Source organism: Castor canadensis, chromosome 17, assembly GCF_047511655.1.
Source record: "Castor canadensis chromosome 17, mCasCan1.hap1v2, whole genome shotgun sequence".
NCBI classification, from domain to species: Eukaryota; Metazoa; Chordata; class Mammalia; order Rodentia; family Castoridae; genus Castor; species Castor canadensis.
This window is the reverse complement of record NC_133402.1, coordinates 5,310,203-5,327,298: the sequence shown is the minus strand read 5'-3', so window position 1 is coordinate 5,327,298 and position 17,096 is coordinate 5,310,203. Positions and strand designations below refer to the sequence as shown.

General features: G+C 42.5%; 1 protein-coding gene across 16 annotated transcripts in view; it reads right to left on the bottom strand.

Annotated features, from left to right (window-relative positions):
• Rbfox1 (RNA binding fox-1 homolog 1) overlaps positions 1 to 17,096 on the bottom strand; it is a 1,956,039-nt gene that overhangs the window by 975,798 nt on the left and 963,145 nt on the right. The window contains exons 1-2 of one of the 16 annotated variants that reach the window (XM_074060414.1): positions 16,747 to 16,830; positions 14,632 to 14,803 (exon numbers count right to left, since the gene is read on the bottom strand). The exons of the other annotated variants lie outside the window; for them this stretch is intronic. Of the exons in view, the coding sequence (XP_073916515.1) occupies positions 14,632 to 14,673 (42 nt within the window). The 5' untranslated portion in view covers positions 14,674 to 14,803; positions 16,747 to 16,830. Of the gene's footprint in view, positions 1 to 14,631; positions 14,804 to 16,746; positions 16,831 to 17,096 lie in introns of those variants that run through there. 16 annotated transcript variants of the gene reach the window in all.

The following is a 17,096-nucleotide window of genomic DNA, read 5'->3' as shown; positions in this document are numbered from 1 at the left end:
AAAGATTCCGGGAGAAGCAGTGGGGAAAACCAACATATATTTGGAACAAAAGCAAAGATTCTCATTCACCAAAGGTTGGTGAGACTTCTCTAACTTAAATGGCATTTAAGACTTCTCCCATAAATGGTATTATTTCACACTCCCAGTAACAGCATACGAGAGTTCCAATTGTTCCATACCCTAGAGGAAACTTGCTACTTCCCATCTCTGTGACCGTCATGGCTATTGTCCTCCTAGCACATGGGACCTCACTGTGGTTCTGATCTGCATGTCTCTGATGACTTTGACCTTGACCATCTTTTCACATGCTTACTAGATATGATGGTTTCAAAACATTGTCACTGTGCTGAATGCTACTGAATTGTACACTATAAAATGGATAACTTTACATTATATGACATTTACATGAACAAAAAATTCAGAAACCCGAAATATAAACAAAGACAGAATTCCTAGGTCATCCATTTCTTAATTGTGTAGCATGGGTCATTTTACTCCACCCAGCCAATGAGTATAGAAAATGATTGAATTAAGTTGAAGCACATAGTTTTTCTGCATGTGTAAATGGCTTGCTGGGTTTCAGCTACCAGGGAGTGCTCCCTAGTGGCCTTCACTTCTCTTGTCAGCCAGAAATCCTTACAACTGGTCCCAGGTATTCAATTAATATTCGTTGAGGGGTTTATGATGGTGGGCATGTCAAGACTCCTACAAAGTGCATGTTAGGACAACTGTCCATGAACAGGTATGATGCCCAAGTGTGGGCGCCACAGTCAGATTAAATTCAAATTCTACCTCTGCCACTGACCGACTATGCAACCTGGGCATGGCACTAATGTCTCTTTACTTTACAGTCCCTCAGCTGTAAGAACAGTGCCTACCTAAATCATGGCATTAAATAATAGTCACGACTCAATTCATGTTAGCTCTAATATATCTACATTCACCCGGTCCATCCACAATGGTCAGCTGTTTCATTTCTCCTGTGGATGCAGTTCTACCGCAGAAGCACTTGCACGCATGCATGTTTCTCCTAGTTAACATCCTATCACATCTCGCTATTCATCGTGTGCTCCACAAAGCAGCAGCATCAGCATAACTTGGTAGCTTGTTAGAAGACACTCAACCTCCACCCCAGACCTACGAAGCTGAATATGCATTTTAAGAAGTCTCCTAGATCATTCTATGCACACTATAGCTTGAGAGGCACCATTGCAGAACACGTGAAAATTTTTCATTAGAGCATATTTTCTACAGCAAGGCTGTGAGCAGCAGTGGGTGTATTTCTGATAGTAGACCTGACTTTGCATTTTGCTTTCTTACACCTGTGAGGGCAACACAGCCAGAGGAGTCCCTCCAGAGTGTCAGAGTATCAAGAGAAACAAAAATAAATCACTTCCTGCAAATAATTTAGATACGTCATGCCTCCACAATTAGTCTAATATTCTGAAAATGTTATTCATATTAAACTCCCCTCAAAAAAATAACCACAAGAATGTGTGATTGAAGTGGACCATGGCAGATCAACATTACCAGTCTCCTGCATTGTTGACCTCCCTTTCAGCTTGAGGACTCTTTCTTCTCGGGAGCCATCTCAACTAAGACACCTGCTACAGAACGCTGAAAGCATGGGAGAGATCCAGGAGTCCTTGTGAGCTGTACTAGCAGAAGAAACACTGTTGTTATTACTATCTATAAATAGGCATATCACACTTCCAGAACAGAAGGAAAATTAAAAAAAAAAAAAACACCAGCAACGAACCTCCTGGGCCCCCCATCACCCTTTTGTGACAAAGCTAATTTTAAATGCAATGCATCATCAAAGCCACATTACTCTGGTGATGTAGAATTTATGAGGGATGTCCCACTTCCTATTATGCATTAACCTGTAGTCAACGGGGAGGACAATAGGGGACACAAATTAGAATGCACAAAACATTTACAGTCAATTGAATGTACTCAGTTGCACGCTGGTAAAAGCATAAATCGTGAAGTGATACATTTTTTTCCCTTCTGACAAGCTTCTTGGGAGACAGTGGAAGTTAAGTCTTAAGGAAACAGCACCTCAAGTATCCTCCAGGAAGGCTCCATCCATTGCAGAGTCCAAGAGGCATGGATGGCCCTGAGTCTGAGGTGTGAGGATGCTGATGGTAACATGCAAAGGAGACCATGGCTCGGCAGCAGCAGCATCCTCACAAGCGAGTTTCTGTGCTGGGGTCCTGCTGCTGGTTTTATGCCTTGGATATATTTCCCCAGCTGGGTTCTCAAGTGTTTCTGATGATCCAGTAGGTACCTTGCCTGCCCCCTGTGAAAAAGGGAGACTTTAAAACCACCTCTACCAGATCTTAGCACCTTACCTGAGTGATTCAATATGGAGATTCATGACTCAAGCTTGACCAATGGGATGTGATATGAGATATCAACCATATAATAAATAGAAGACATAGTTGGGATTTATTTTTCCCCATGAACAAGAACTTGCAGTTGCTTTGTGCTACCCTTGTTGTCAACATGGCTTTTTCCAGCCACCTCACAATTCTGTTAGGTCTCCAACAGCTGCTAGTAAGTGTCCTTTTTGTGTAATGCAGGGAAAAAATTGCTATCTGTTGCTTGCAACCAATGAGCCCTAATTGGTCCACCAAGTTGAGAATGTCCCTGTAATTAACTGGAATGTTTAATTTCACTCTTTTGTAAATTGAGTTGATATTCATACATGAAGGATAATTACTTTGTTCCCATGTAATCCCTTTTGATGTTATAAATCTCCATTAAGAAGCCCTGTTTGGGTCCATGAGAACCTGTCTCTACTTTTTAGAAAGGCAGCACAAGGACTATTAGACCACATCTGCTTTGAAAAATGGGTCATTCATTATACTGAGCTGTGGAAAATTAGGAACAGTTTCTCTGAAATGGTATTAAGCTTTTATTTTTTTGATACAGCAAATACAGATATTTTCCAAAAGCCCTGGTATTAAACATTTAAAACGCTGAATAGAATTTTTCTCCATGCTCCCATATTGATGAGAGTCTATCCTAAATGTAACTGCAGTTAGGATAGGGGTAGTTCTAAGAGAAAGCTAGCAGCCTGGCAGTATGGTGGCACATGGCTATAATCCCAGCTATTTGGGAAGTGGAGTCAGGAGAACCTTGAGTTCAAAGACAGACCAGGAAAAGTTAGAGAGAGCCTATCTTAAAAATAAAATTACAAACAAAAGCACTGGAAGTGTGGGTCAAGTGTCAGAGTGTGTGCCTAGCTTGTGAGAGGCCCTGAGTTTCATCCACAGTTCTGCAAATGCCAGGAAGGTCATGCAGAAATTCCTTTCTTGGTTGAATGTTTTCTGATGGAGCCAACAGCATGAATCATTGAGAGCCATTCATGAGTAACAGAGCAAGAAAGAATTGGGAAAAGATTTGGGGTGACTGAGAATTGGGAAAGCAAAACACTATTTTAGCCACGTCTTACTAGCAAACTTTTAATACATTATAAGATAGATGCTTTTAAAAAGAAAATAACTGAGCCATGAACACCAGTTGAGACTATGTGCTGATAACCAACAGTAGCCAGAATGAGGCAAAGTCTGCTCAAGATCTGACTAAGAGATGTCGGGAAGTCCATGATCCAGTGCTACTGGAAGCAATAAGACAGGAAAAAAAGGCAGCAGCTGGTAATCCTAGCTACTTGGAAACCTGAGATTGGGAGGATCATGATTTGAGACCAGCCCAGGCAAATATTTCATGAGATCCTATCTCCAAAGGAAGAGGGAGGGAGGGAAGGAGAGAGAGAGAGAGAGAGAGAGAGGGAAGGAGGGAGAGAGAGAGGAAAAAGAGCTCATCTCATGTTCACGTCCCACTGAGCTAAGACAGTTCAATAAACTGGGTGACAGTGTTCAATATTCAATAAAAACATTAAATAAAGAAACCTCAGCAAGAAATGCCATCCGATTCCCAAGTGTTAATACCACTGTGTATGTTCTTGACCCTAAACACGTTCTTCCATCCATGGTGTGGAATGTATGTGGTTATTTAGCAATAATTCATCAATTGTTATTATTTCAGTAGATGTGCACTGCACTTCCAGTGATAGCTTTGCTTCAAGTGAAAACATTTGACTCAATATGTGTTTAGGATCCATTATTTTTAATGAATGGGAGAGCGTGAAGTCCATGAAATACACTTCTATTTGTAAAATAGTTTATAATGAAAACAATCCCCTTCAAAAGGGTATCTTTTTGAAAATGCCAAGTTTTATAGATAGAGTAACAGATGGAGACATGTCTCACAACATTTTGGAGTATATAACAAAGTGGAGGCTAGAGTTTTGGGGTGGGTTATAGCAAGGTTTCACCCACTAACCAGGTACTTTGCAAAATGTGATTCTCTTAAGCATCTGTCTGAGTGGATTATTACTTGTGTGGGAAAAAAAGAAAGCTAATTGATAATACTGAAACTTGGTAATGTTTTACATGTTCAATCAACAAATATTTATTGAACCCCACCCACACACACACCAATGTATTCCCACTGGGAGCAATTTTTCCCATTGGAGATATTTGGCACTGTCTGGAGACATACTTGATTGGTACAGTCTGGGTGGGCGGTGAGGGAAGCAGGGCAGAGCCCCTGTTAACCATCCTCCAATGCACAGGTTAAATCTCCCTAACCAAGGATTGTCCAGCCTGTATGGGTCAGATTTCTGTCTCTCTGAAAAAAAAAAGTACCTGAGAGAAACAATTTCAGAGGAAGAAAGGTTTATTTTGGCCCCCAGTTGCAAAAGTTTCAGTCCACGGTCACTTGGCACCATTGTTTCTGGTCCTGCTGGAAGCCATGGTGGAGCAAAGTTGCTCACCTCATGGCAGCTGGAAGGCAGAGAGAAAGAAAAAGAAGAGTAGGGAGAAAGAGCCAGGAGCAAGGTACAGACCCCAAGGGCATGCCCTGAAGGACCAAGCTCTTCCAAGTAGGCCCTGGCTGCTACATTTTCCTTCACTTCCCAATAATCCATTCAGTTATGAGTCCATCAATGAATTAACCCATGGATGAAGTCAGAGTCCTCACCACCTCTGAACACTGCTACATTGGGGATCACTGTCTTATGGGGGCACTTCCTCCCTCAACCATAACATGCTCCAAACATCAACAGTGCTGTGACTGAGAAAGTGTATCGAACAACAACCCTAGCCTAAGAGGTATCAAGATGGATAAGTCACTGTCCTTAAATGCTAACAAGCAAGGTATAATTTTGAAATCATTTCCATCCTTTTCAACTGATGAAGATTCATACTGGCTATTTCTACCAATTCCAATTTCTATCAGTTCCAAATATAAAATGTGTGACAGACATATCCCTGTCCCAGCTGTTCCCCATTTTCTCCAGTTGCCTTTGGATATGATGCTCCAAGAAACACACAGATAAAGAGGAAGAAAACAAGGTCATTTTGATTGGCTTTGCAACGACTGTGCATCGATGGTGGTTATATCCAAACATTTATAATGCATTGGAGTCTGTTCAAACTGTTAGGCAGCTTGTCAATTTCCTAATGAGTGAGGTGTCCTAAGTTTGGAAAGTACAGTCTAGTTGTCTCTTAGAGCCGAAGGACATGTAGCACATACCTCAGTCTTTTCCATGGGATTCGCTCCTAAAGATTTATTGAGCCCCTAGTAGGTGCAGGGCAACTGAAGGGGGTGAGGGTGCTAAAGACGAAGAGAGAAGTGAGGGACTGTGAAATGAGAAGTAGTCTAGGTACAAGACTGGGAAGTATTCCAGTGAGGTGGATCAAGGGAGCTGTTCTGAAGGTAGCAGGATCCTGGCAATCTTTGAGATTAGAAAGGGTGTAGAGTTGTATGGAAGGAAATTCAAGATAGGGGAAGCCAGGTGGGTGAAAGAACAGGGCAAGTAGAGCATCAAACATGAAAAGGTCGGACAGTTCCACTACAGGATGGAAAGGGGGTGACAAAGGGAGAGGCAGGTGGATATAGTGAAGTCTGGAATGACAACAGTGGATGCACTTCTGCATGAAGGTAGAGGGTAGGGATCTGTGGGGTTTTTTAATTTTTTTATTAATTTTTAAAAATTTATTTATTATTGTACTGAGGGTACAGAGTGACATTTACGAAAGTTCTTACAATATATCATGCTTGAATTCACCCCCTCCATCATTCTCCTTTATCCCCCCTCCCCCATTCCTGGAAACATTTCAACAGGTCTCGTTGCTCCATCGCACTTTTTCTACAACAGTTCTGAACAGCAGCTATCGCCTCTCCCAAAAGATGACAAAGAGAACCCAGGCTAAGAAGCATTGATCAGGACACTGACAAAGAGGACTGATACCAGGCCCTCCATTCTCCTGAAGTACTTGGCTTTCACCATGATCTAGACCAATTACCAAGAGGAAGGGTTTCACATCACTGCAGGTGCCTATCAGCACAGCTGGAAGGACCCCAAACAGAAAGGTGTTTCAAGTAGCTCTACTTTCAACAAGCCAGTGAACAGATAGAAGATAGAATGTATAATCCAGAAAAATTATACATTCAACTTGCCAGTCATCCATGTATTCCAAAGGCTGACAATATAGATAGCAGACATAATCTAAAATACATCAAGCAGGGAAAAGTACAGAATACCATGTATAGGATTATCATTTTGTGGGGAGTAAAGGAAAGGTGTCATAAAATGTTAAGATATTTAGAACAAATACATTAAAAAGAAAGACAACCAGTAAAAAATAATCCAAATTCCTTTGAGAGGAGTTTATAATATTGTTGGAAAGAGTAGATTTAAGTCTGACTTCTGGCTATGAATTTCTCTTCTGTCAATGGACAGGCGGTTTACTTAATCTCTCTGTGATCATGACCTTTATATCCAACAGGGCATAATTGTTCAAGCACTAAATGAGATACTATGTGAAAAATCCAGCCCACATCTAACACACAGTGTAGCAATGCTGTGTGAAGGATGGGTGCACTTTAGAGTCTCTGGGCCAGTAATTCAACTCAGAGCAACTGTAGCAGAGCCCTTCCCAGCATTAGCAGATGGGCTTGCAGCAGAAGACATGGGCTCCACTTGTACCAATCATGGCACCTCCATAGGACCCATGGTGGATGATGTTCCACCATGGCAGGAACATCATCGGGTGAGACTTCCCCTCCTTTAACAGGATAGTTCATTCATTGTTGGCCGTCAGCCTTGACACTTTCTGACATGTCATTCCTGTGAGGAAGCTTCCGAGGAATTTTTTTGTAGGAAAAATAGAGTGAAGTCCAAAGAAACTCTTGTCTCTGTTTCCAAACAAAAGTTTCACATAATTTTAACTTAAGAGAAATAGCAGAAAGTTAAAGAGACAGAAGAGATTTGAAGGCACCCTTCAACTGATGGAGAATATGTGGTATACATACACAATGGAGTATTATCCAGCCTTAAAGAAGAATGAAATTATGTTGCTTACAGGAGAAATGGGTGGAACTGGAGAACATTATATCAAGTCAAATAAGCCAGGTTCACAAAGACAAATATCATGTTTTCTCATATTTGGAATCTACACCTAAATTGTGTGTATGTGTGTAACGTGAATTTGTTTCGGGACTCTTTGTAGGGATGAGGCAGAGGAGGGAGAGGGGAAAATGATGGGGGTGAATTCTGTTTCTATGTGAAGCTGGCATAATGAAAACCACTAAAAACTTGTAACTCAGGAGGAATGAAGGAATGGGGAAACAAAGAGCAATAGAGGGGGTTAATCTGATCAATCACAGTAAGTGCATATGCAAAATACCATGGTGAAACCCTTGTACAATATGCGCTCAGAAAAATAGTGGATTTCTATTGTATTTCAAGTAGATATTGTGTTCCTCTTTTTTATCTTTTTTTTTTTTTTTGTGGTACTGAGGGTTGAACTCAGAAACTCACACTTGCTGGCAGACACTCTGTCACTTGAGCCACACCCCAAGCTATTTTTCTTTAGTTGTTTTGGGGATAGGGTCTTGAATTAATGCCCAGGCTGGCCTGAACTGTGATTATCCTATTACCTTCCTGTGTAGCTGAGGTAACAGATGTGTGTCACTATGACCAGCCTATTGAGAGTCTCTGAGATGACCTTGAACAATGATCCTCCGAATCTCTGCTAGCATTAGGCATGATCTCTGTAGGATCATACCCGTAGCTAGGATTACAGGTATGAGACATTGTGTCCACGATTCTCACTTCATCTTCTTACTCCACTGCACACAAGGAAGGTATGTGTCATGTTAGTGATGGGGACAGGAACAGTGTGCAACTGTGCAGTTCCACTGTCCGACTTCTAAGCTTGCAATGTTAGTCATCTCTACTGTAGCCTCCAGTCCCTGCATTTGGCTCGCTCTGCTAATTCTTTTTTTTTCCTCAGCAGACACAAGAGCTTCATTCATGCTACAGATTGAATGCTTGTGTCCCCTCCAAAAGTCATGTGTTGGGACTAAATTGTGAATGTGACAGTATTAAGAGGTGTGGCTTTTAAGAGGTAACTACTTCATGAGAGTGGATTCCTCATGAATGGGATTAGTGACTTTACAGAAGGGCTGGTGGGAACTGGCAAAGCCCCTTTCTTGCCCTGTTCTTCCTTCCTCTCTTACTCCCTTCCTTCCTTCCTTCCTCCTCTTCTTGTATTCCTTCTTTCCTTTCTTGCTTTCCTCCCCTCCTTCCTTCCTTTCTCCTTCATTCTCTGCCTTCCTCCCCTCCTCCCTTTTCTCTTCTCCTTTTGTCCTTCCCTTCCTCCCTCTCTTCCCCCCTCCTCCATTCCTTCCCTCCCTTACTTCCTCCCTTCCTTCCCTCTCTTCCTCTCTCCCTACCTTTTCTTCTTTCCCTTCCCTTCCTCCCCTTCCTTCCCTCTCTCCTTCCCTCATCCCCAGACACGTATGCTGTACCTCTCTTTTAGCAGATGTTCCTCTCCATGGTAGGGTGGAAGGGGTGAGAGGGGAGGAGGGCCAGGGCTCTGATCTCCTGGTGCTTACTTTCAGGCTTGCAGAAATAGTCATCAGAACAATTAAACAAACACATGGAATAACTTGAAGGAAAGCAAGGCCTCAGGAGGGCCAGGGCTTCCTTGATGTCTAGAAGACAAGGAGGAGCCAGGTCTGTAAGGAACCAGGAGAGCAACATCCAGACAAAGCCAGGGAATAAAGCAAGCCTGAGTCCGGAAAGCACTCAGGTGAGTTCAAGAGAGAAGGGAAGAACATGTAACTAGAGAAAGAATGATGTGTGGGGTAGGGCTGGATCCTACAAAGCTTACAGATCAAGGCCGGGGTCAGAGTAAGGCTGTACTCACTGCTAAGGGAAGGCATGCCCAGGTGTTTGCAGTGGAAGACACAACCTGATTTTCTTTTTGAAAAGATCCCTGTACATGGTTAATCTCTTAGTTACTATAGAGGCAGTTGAAGTTTGAACCTTAAATATTAACCTGTTTATTAATATTATCTTGGTAATTTAATACCAATCCACATGGTGTTTCCTGAATAAGTAATAGCGAACTTTATGGCCTACCCCACACCTACCCATCATTTAAATCAATAGCAACAGCTTCACGCAGAACTGCTCTCACGATGTCAAGCTGAGGCATGGTTTGCAGTTTTCTAAGTGTCTTATTTCACTGACTGAAGTTGATGTCTTCATAAATATCTTTTTTAAAAAAATTCTCCAAATGCAGATAGAATTATGCAGCCTCTGATGAATGCCCAGCTTGGGTCAAAATTAATCCAAGATGAGAAGAGGGGGAGCCATCAATATCATAACAAGTATCATCTCTGGAACGACTTCCCACCCTTCACTTCTGGATTAATAATATTTTGCTTTATGACCCCTTCCCTGGGGACAGGGTGGAGGTTTATCTACTTGGGATCCATATAAAATGCCCATTCTCATTTCTCAGACACACACATCAGAGGTCCCTGGAGTGCCATTAAAATGCAACACATAATCTTTGAAAATTGATTCAAACAAAACAGATGCCAGTTTTGCTAGATGCAAGGACATTTCTCCACTGCCAAATCTCCTAACACTTTCATTAGAAAACAAATATTTGGCTTTAGAGAGGCCAATAGATAACCTTGCTGAGAAAAAGTGAGAACTGAACTTTTAATTCCTGGGCTTGGATGTCCAGGAGCCCAGCAAAAGGAGGAGTGTCCTTCTGTTAACACTAATTCAACAGACCCAAGCACAGAACTAGAATGGGATGATGGTGAGTGTGTTATCTAGCCCCAGTCCCAAACCCTCCATTTTCCAACATGAAGGTTCCTCACTATGTAGCATCCAAGAACTATAATCTTATAGAAGACAAAGCTATTTTAAGGTAGCATACCTAATTTCAAGGCTCAAAAAAACTGCAATGTTTTTGGGATATCCAAACAAGGCAATAATTAGCTAGAGGCTTTCCATGCCAGCCCAGAAGCACTTCTGTTTTTGTTTTTTGGTTTATTTATTCATTTACTCATATGTGCATACATTGTTTGGGCCATTTCTCCCCTCTGCCCCCCACCCTCTCCCTCTCCCTCCACCCCCCTCACTTCCAGGCAGAACCTGTTCTGCCCTCTTCTCCAATTTTTTGAAGAGAAGATATAAGCATGATAAGAAAGTCATAGCATTTTTGCTAGTTGAGATAAGGATAGCTATACAGAGAGATTCCCAGCATTGCTTCCATGTACAAACGTGTTACAACCCGAACTGAATCATCTCTACCTGACCTCTTCACTACTTCCCGGTAACCTTCCCATAGTGACCTCTGTCATTTTAAGGTTACAATATTAGCTCCTCTGCAGTGGGCACTTTCAAGTTTTGGGATTCCTACCTTTCCCTATTCCTTCTGTATGTGTTCTCCCCTTGGTGTATGACCCATATCCAATAATATTACTGCATTTTTTTAGATCTAAAGTCTGCACATGAGGGAGAACAAATGATTTTTGGTCTTCTGAGCCTGGCTAACTTCGCTTAAGATGATGTTCTCCAGTTCCATCCATTTACTTGTGACTGACAAGATTCCATTCTTCTTCATGGCTAAGTAAAATTCCACTGTGTATAGATACCACATTTTCTTGATCCATTCGTCAGTAGTGGGGCATCTTGGCTGTTTCCATAACTTGGCTATTGTGAATAGTGCTGCAATAAACATGGGTGAGCAGGTGCCTCTGGAGTAACCTGAGTCACATTCCTTTGGGGATATCCCTAGGAGTGGGATTGCTGGATCATATGACAGGTCTATGTTTAGTTTTTTAAGAAGCCTCCATATTGTTTTCCAGAGTGGTTGCACTAGCTTGCATTCCCACCAGAAGTGTACAAGGGTTCCTTTTTTCCACACATCCTCACCAACATTTGTTGTTGGTGGTGTTTTTGATGATAGCTATTCTAACAGGAGTGAGGTGGAATTTTTGTGTGGTTTTCATTTGCATTTCCTTTATGGCCAGGGATGGTGAGCATTTTTTCTTGTGGTTTTTGGCCATTTGGATTTCTTCTTTTGAAAAAGTTCTGTTTAGTTCAGTTGCCCATTTCTTTATTGGTTCATTGATTTGGTGGGGGATGGAGTTTAGTTTTTTGAGCTCCCTGCATATTCTGATTATCAGTCCTTTGTCTGATATATAGCTAGCAAATATTTTCTCCCACTCTGTGAGTGGTCTCTTCAGTTTAGAGACCATTTCTTTTGTTGTACAGAAGCTTTTTAATTTCATGAAGTCCCATTTGTCCATCCTTTCTCTTAGTTGCTGGGCTGCTGGAGTTCTATTGAGGAAGTCCTTGCCTATACCTATTGCTTCCAGAGTATTCCCTGCTGTTTTCTGTACTAGCTTCAGAGTTTCAGGTCTGATACTAAGGTCCTTGATCCATTTTGAGTTGATACTAGTACAGGGTGATAAACATGGATCTAGTTTCAGTTTCCTGCAGGAAGATAACCACTTTTCCCAGCAACATTTGTTGAAGAGTCTGTCTATTTTCCATCATATGTTTTTGGCACCTCTGTCAAAAATAAGGTGGGCATGGCTGTGTGGATTCATACCCAGGTCCTCTGTTCTGTTCCACTGGTCTTCATGTCTGTTTTTGTGCCAGTACCATGCTGTTTTTACTGTTATTGCTTTGTAATATAGTTTGAAGTCGGGTGTTGTGATACCTTCAGCATTTCTCTTTTTGCTGAGTATTGCCTTGGCTATTTGTGTTTCCAAATGAATTTTAGGGTAGATTTTTCAATCTCTGTGATGAATATCATTGGGATTTTGATGGGAATTGATTAAACATGTAGATTGCTTTTGGTAGTATAGCCATTTTTACTATGTTGATTCTAGCAATCCAGAAGCACTTCTTAGAAACAAAATGGGGATTGGACTATGAGCACATGATAAAAGCGAGAGCACACAAGGGAGGGGTGAGGATAGGTAAGACACCTAAAAAACTAGCTAGCATTTGTTGCCCTTAATGCAGAGAAACTAAAGCAGATACCTTAAAGCAACTGAGGCCAATAGGAAAAGGGGACCAGGAACTAGAGAAAAGGTTAGATTAAAAAGAATTAACCTAGAAGGTAACACCCACGCACAGGAAATCAATGTGAGTCAATGCCCTGTATAGCTATCCTTATCTCAACCAGCAAAACCCCTTGTTCCTTCCTATTATTGCTTATACTCTCTCTACAACAAAATTAGAGATAAGGGCAAAATAGTTTCTGCTGGGTATTGAGTGGGGGAGCGGGAGGGGGTGGAGTGGGTGGTAAGGGAGGGGGTGGGGGCAGGGGGGAGAAATAAACCAAGCCTTGTATGCACATATGAATAATAAAAGAAAAATGAAAAAAAAATAAAAATAAAAATTGAAAAAAAAAAAAAAACAAAATATTGTTTTAACATGCATACTTGCTAGTGTTTAAAGGAATGAGAGAGGGAGGAAGGAGAGAAGGAAGGAAGGAAGAAAAGGTTTGATTGGAATTAAATGAGTAGATGGAATGCAATTAATGGAATGTCTAATTCAGGCACAGTGGCTCTTAATCCTAGCTATAATCCCTGCTGCTCGAGAGACAGAAGAGGAAGATGCAGAGTTCCAGACCAGCATGGGACAAGTTAGTGAAAACCGCCCATGTCGAAATCCAAACAAAAACATAAATGCTAAGGCCATGGTTCAAGTGGTAGGGTGCATGCCTAACAAGGATAAGGCCCTGAGGGTCATCCCCAGTATTACAAACAAACAAACAAAAATGTCTTGGGCTTAGAGATTACCATCCATTCTTTAAGAATGTAGTTGACTTAGCCAGGCACTCACACCTGTAATCCTAGCTTCTTGGGAGACTGAGATCAGGAGGATCAAGGTTTGAGGCCAGTCCTGGAAAATAGTTTAAGGGACACTATCTCCATAATAACAAGAGAAAAATGGACTGGAGGTGTGGCTCAAGTGGTAGAGCACCTGCTTTGCATGAAGCCCTACCAAAAAAAGGAATGTATACATGTTTCCTGTCCCAATGAGTGCCACAAAACAGCCTTTAGGGACTCCAGGCACACCTTCTGTTTGGTCTCATTTCACCAATCCCTATTGTTAGGTCCTCTTCTCTCCCCCACTGATCCACAATTATACAAACACTGCTTGGAAAATCTGGTACTGCCAGGTTCCCACCTGCCTGATTGCTGCATCTCTATTCCTGGAAATGGAATTGCTTGATTAAAGGATCTAAACATTGTAAAAAGGTTTTGATACAAATTGACAAATCACTCTTCAGAAAATGCATGCCAATTTACATCTCTCTCCTGGCTTTGGAATCATTTTTTTTTCTCCATATGCTCTTTCCAACACTGGATGTCCAATAATTTTATTAGGAATTTTCCCCCTGAACAATGTCTGCCTATTTGCTATCAATAACAATGTTCCAATGTATTTTAGTGGAGAGGGGGATTTCCTCTACCCTACTGGACCCAGTTTGGTGGGATTGTTAACTAGCCTTTATGTTCCCAAATCAAGGTGTAGACACATGAGCCCTGGGTAGGCTACTCAGAGGCTGAAAAATGGTCATGACCATTCACATCCTGACAGTGTCAAGACAGAACCCAACAGTGCCTGCCACGGAAGCCTTCTGAACTGCCAGATCTTGCCCTTCCCAAGCCAGGCCTCCCTCCCTTCCTATCAATCTGTGGGGACTCACATATCTTCCTTATAAGTCTCCTTTAATGCCAGGCATGGTGATACACACCTGTAATCCCAACACTTGGCAGGCTGAGAACAGGAGGCGCAAGGTTCAAGGCCAGCCCCAGCAAATAGTTTGAGAGACCCCCATCTCCAAAATAACCAGAGCAAATGGACTGGAGGTGTGGCTCAGGAATTAGGGCACCTGCTTTGTAAGCAAGAAGCCCTGAGTCCAATAAAGAAAAAGAAAAATTCCAACACTCTGTGAGTGATGTAGGGAAGATGTTGTTATAGCCCCTGGTGGTGGGGGTGCATAATCCCAGACTGTTCTGTTCCTGGGGATGCTAAGTCTGAGCACTGATTTAGGGTGGTGGTCTTCAGGTCTCCGTGTTGTAAATGAGTGATCTATGCAGTGATAAAAAAAGGAGAAGTTACTCCAAGTTGTGAAGAAGCCCCAAACACCCGGAGGAGAAGAAAATTACTAGACACAATGTGAACCCCAGCAAGGGTGGACAGTGTAGGCGTCTTATACTCACTTTGGTTCCTCTCACAGGGTGGTAAGCTCTCATTCCTCTCATCCCTGCCAGGTGGTCAAGAACTGATCATTTGGTTCAGTCCAAATGCACAACTCTGGCTTAAGTTTCTGAGTTTGGAGAAGTCCTTTGGTCTTTTTAACCCTCAGTCATGCAAACTGGAGAAGACAAAACCCTGTAGAGATGACATGAGAAAATGTCTGTTCTTTCTGCTACAGTAGAGCCAGGCATGGAATAGGTGGGGAGCTGCTAGTTCTTACAGTATTGTTATCTGAAAGGAAGAGTCTCTGGATTTTTCAAAGGCAGGTGTGGGCATTGTGTGGAAGCCTGAGCTGCACGCCAAAGGACTGAATTCCTTCTCCTGAAAAATGTTCAGATTGCTGCAAAAATGAGGTAATGAAACAGTGTTCACCTGACTATTTTCATTTGACCCTTTCTCATGCACAAAGCATCCTACATGGCTTTTCATTTGGTCTTAACTTGCCCCAGGGTGGTAGACAGGGTGGATATTAACAATCACATTCTAGACAGAAACCACGCAGACACTCCCGGCCATCCCCACTGCAGAGACATTTGCCTAGTTTGGCAAGTCAAGTTTTCCACATTACACCTGCACTTGGCACGTGGCCGCTTCTTGTTGGGAAGGGAGAAAATAGTTAGAATAAAGCACTTATCTTCTCACCCACAGAGAAGCCCACCAAGAAAATAGTCTCTCTTTCATTTTCCTGCCCCTCTAGGAGGTAAACCAGGGACAAAATACATGCTTTACTGAACAAGGGCCAATGCCACCCTGGTTTCTGCTGACTTCAGAGATCAATGCTGTACAACTTTTTCTACTTCTGCAAGAAACATACATATGTCAAATTACAGAATAGTGAGAAAGCCCTATGGTGAACACTAGGCAAAACTCCAGGGGACCCAGGAGCTGGGGATGACAGACGTCGGCCGAATTTCTTCTCCGTGATGAGTGGCCAGACCATGTCCAGGTTTTTGAGCAAAGTAGTGGACACAGCCTGATTTTGAACCTGGAACAGGTCTGTGAGACCCTGAGCAAACTGTATAAAATTACTTACTCTGTATATGTGCTAATCTGTAATGCGGAAACCATCATTAACATAACACAGAACCATCACCTGGTACAGGAGTGATTCACTTTGTCTGCTGCGGTGCACAGTGTGAGGACATTGACACCCGGTCAGCCTTGACACTGACCCATGGTGATGTCCATTTCCCTTTGACTCTTCAACTGCAGAGTGCATCTTCAATTATCCTAACTGATATTAAAACCTTGCTAACTACTGTGTCCTTTTTTATTTCAATTTTTGTACTGAATTTGAACTCAGGGCTTGCTAGGCAGGTGCTCTACCACTAAACCGCACCCCAACCCTTTTTTGCTTTTTATTTTTTCAGATAGGGTCTCACATTTTTGCCAGGGCCAGTCTCAGACCACAGTCCTTCCCCCCAAGCCTCCCACACAGCTGGAATGTCAGGCAAGTGCAACCATGTCCAGCTACTATTTCCTTCTGAAATGGCGCCTGATGTTTGGATGAGAAAACCCTCACCTGAATGCATAAGCACATCGAGTCCCAGTCTCAGCCACTTGGACTTCCTCACAAACAGATCCATATGCCCATCCATTACAGGGCATCAAGAATATCTTGTCTCATTTACCCCAGATGCAAACTGGTCAGCATCATCACCCTCCTCATCACCACCATCACCAGAATCAGGGCCAAGACCCCATAGGAAATGGACTTCTCCTAAAACCTACAGCTGTGAACATCTAAGAAGTGGAAAATGAAGTCATCACCAATGAAGAAAAGCTGAAATTTAACTCCTTGGAAAATTCTTGAGACTGAGGGATATGGCAAATGATGAGAGAGGGGCATTTTAAAATGAAATCCATAATGAGAACAATACGAAGCAAAGACAGGCTTTGTGATGGGCTTTGTAATCAAGGATGAGGGAAAAGAAGCAGCCATCTTATTTTAGTGACAGAACCCATGTGGAGAATTTTAGAAGCCACAGGTCTTAAACACCCAGGCTAAGCCGTCTCTGGCACACAGAGCACTTCTGAATTCTCCTGGAGCATAAATCCTTGGATCCCCATCTACTTACGCAATGTAGGTGAAGAGCAAAGGCTGCCAGGAAGAAGCCAGTTGGGAGATGGAAGTTGCTAGCATCCGAAATGAGGCCTCTCCATTCTTTGTCCAGCTGCAAAGGAGAAAAGGAGGCTTCCGGGAGTAATTAGCTGTCATGCATAAGATTAATTGAAGACCCTCCAGTTTTGCTCTAAACACGGATGTATTGGGGTCAGGATGCAACCTTGAGTACTGAAGGTGAAAGGGGAGCAGTTATTTCTGGATCACAGCAAACTGAATATGCAGAACTGTGGGCAATGTCAGAATGCAAGGCCCAGAGCTGGGGAAGACCATACATCATCACGCCCTTCCAGCAAGTGGGTGTCA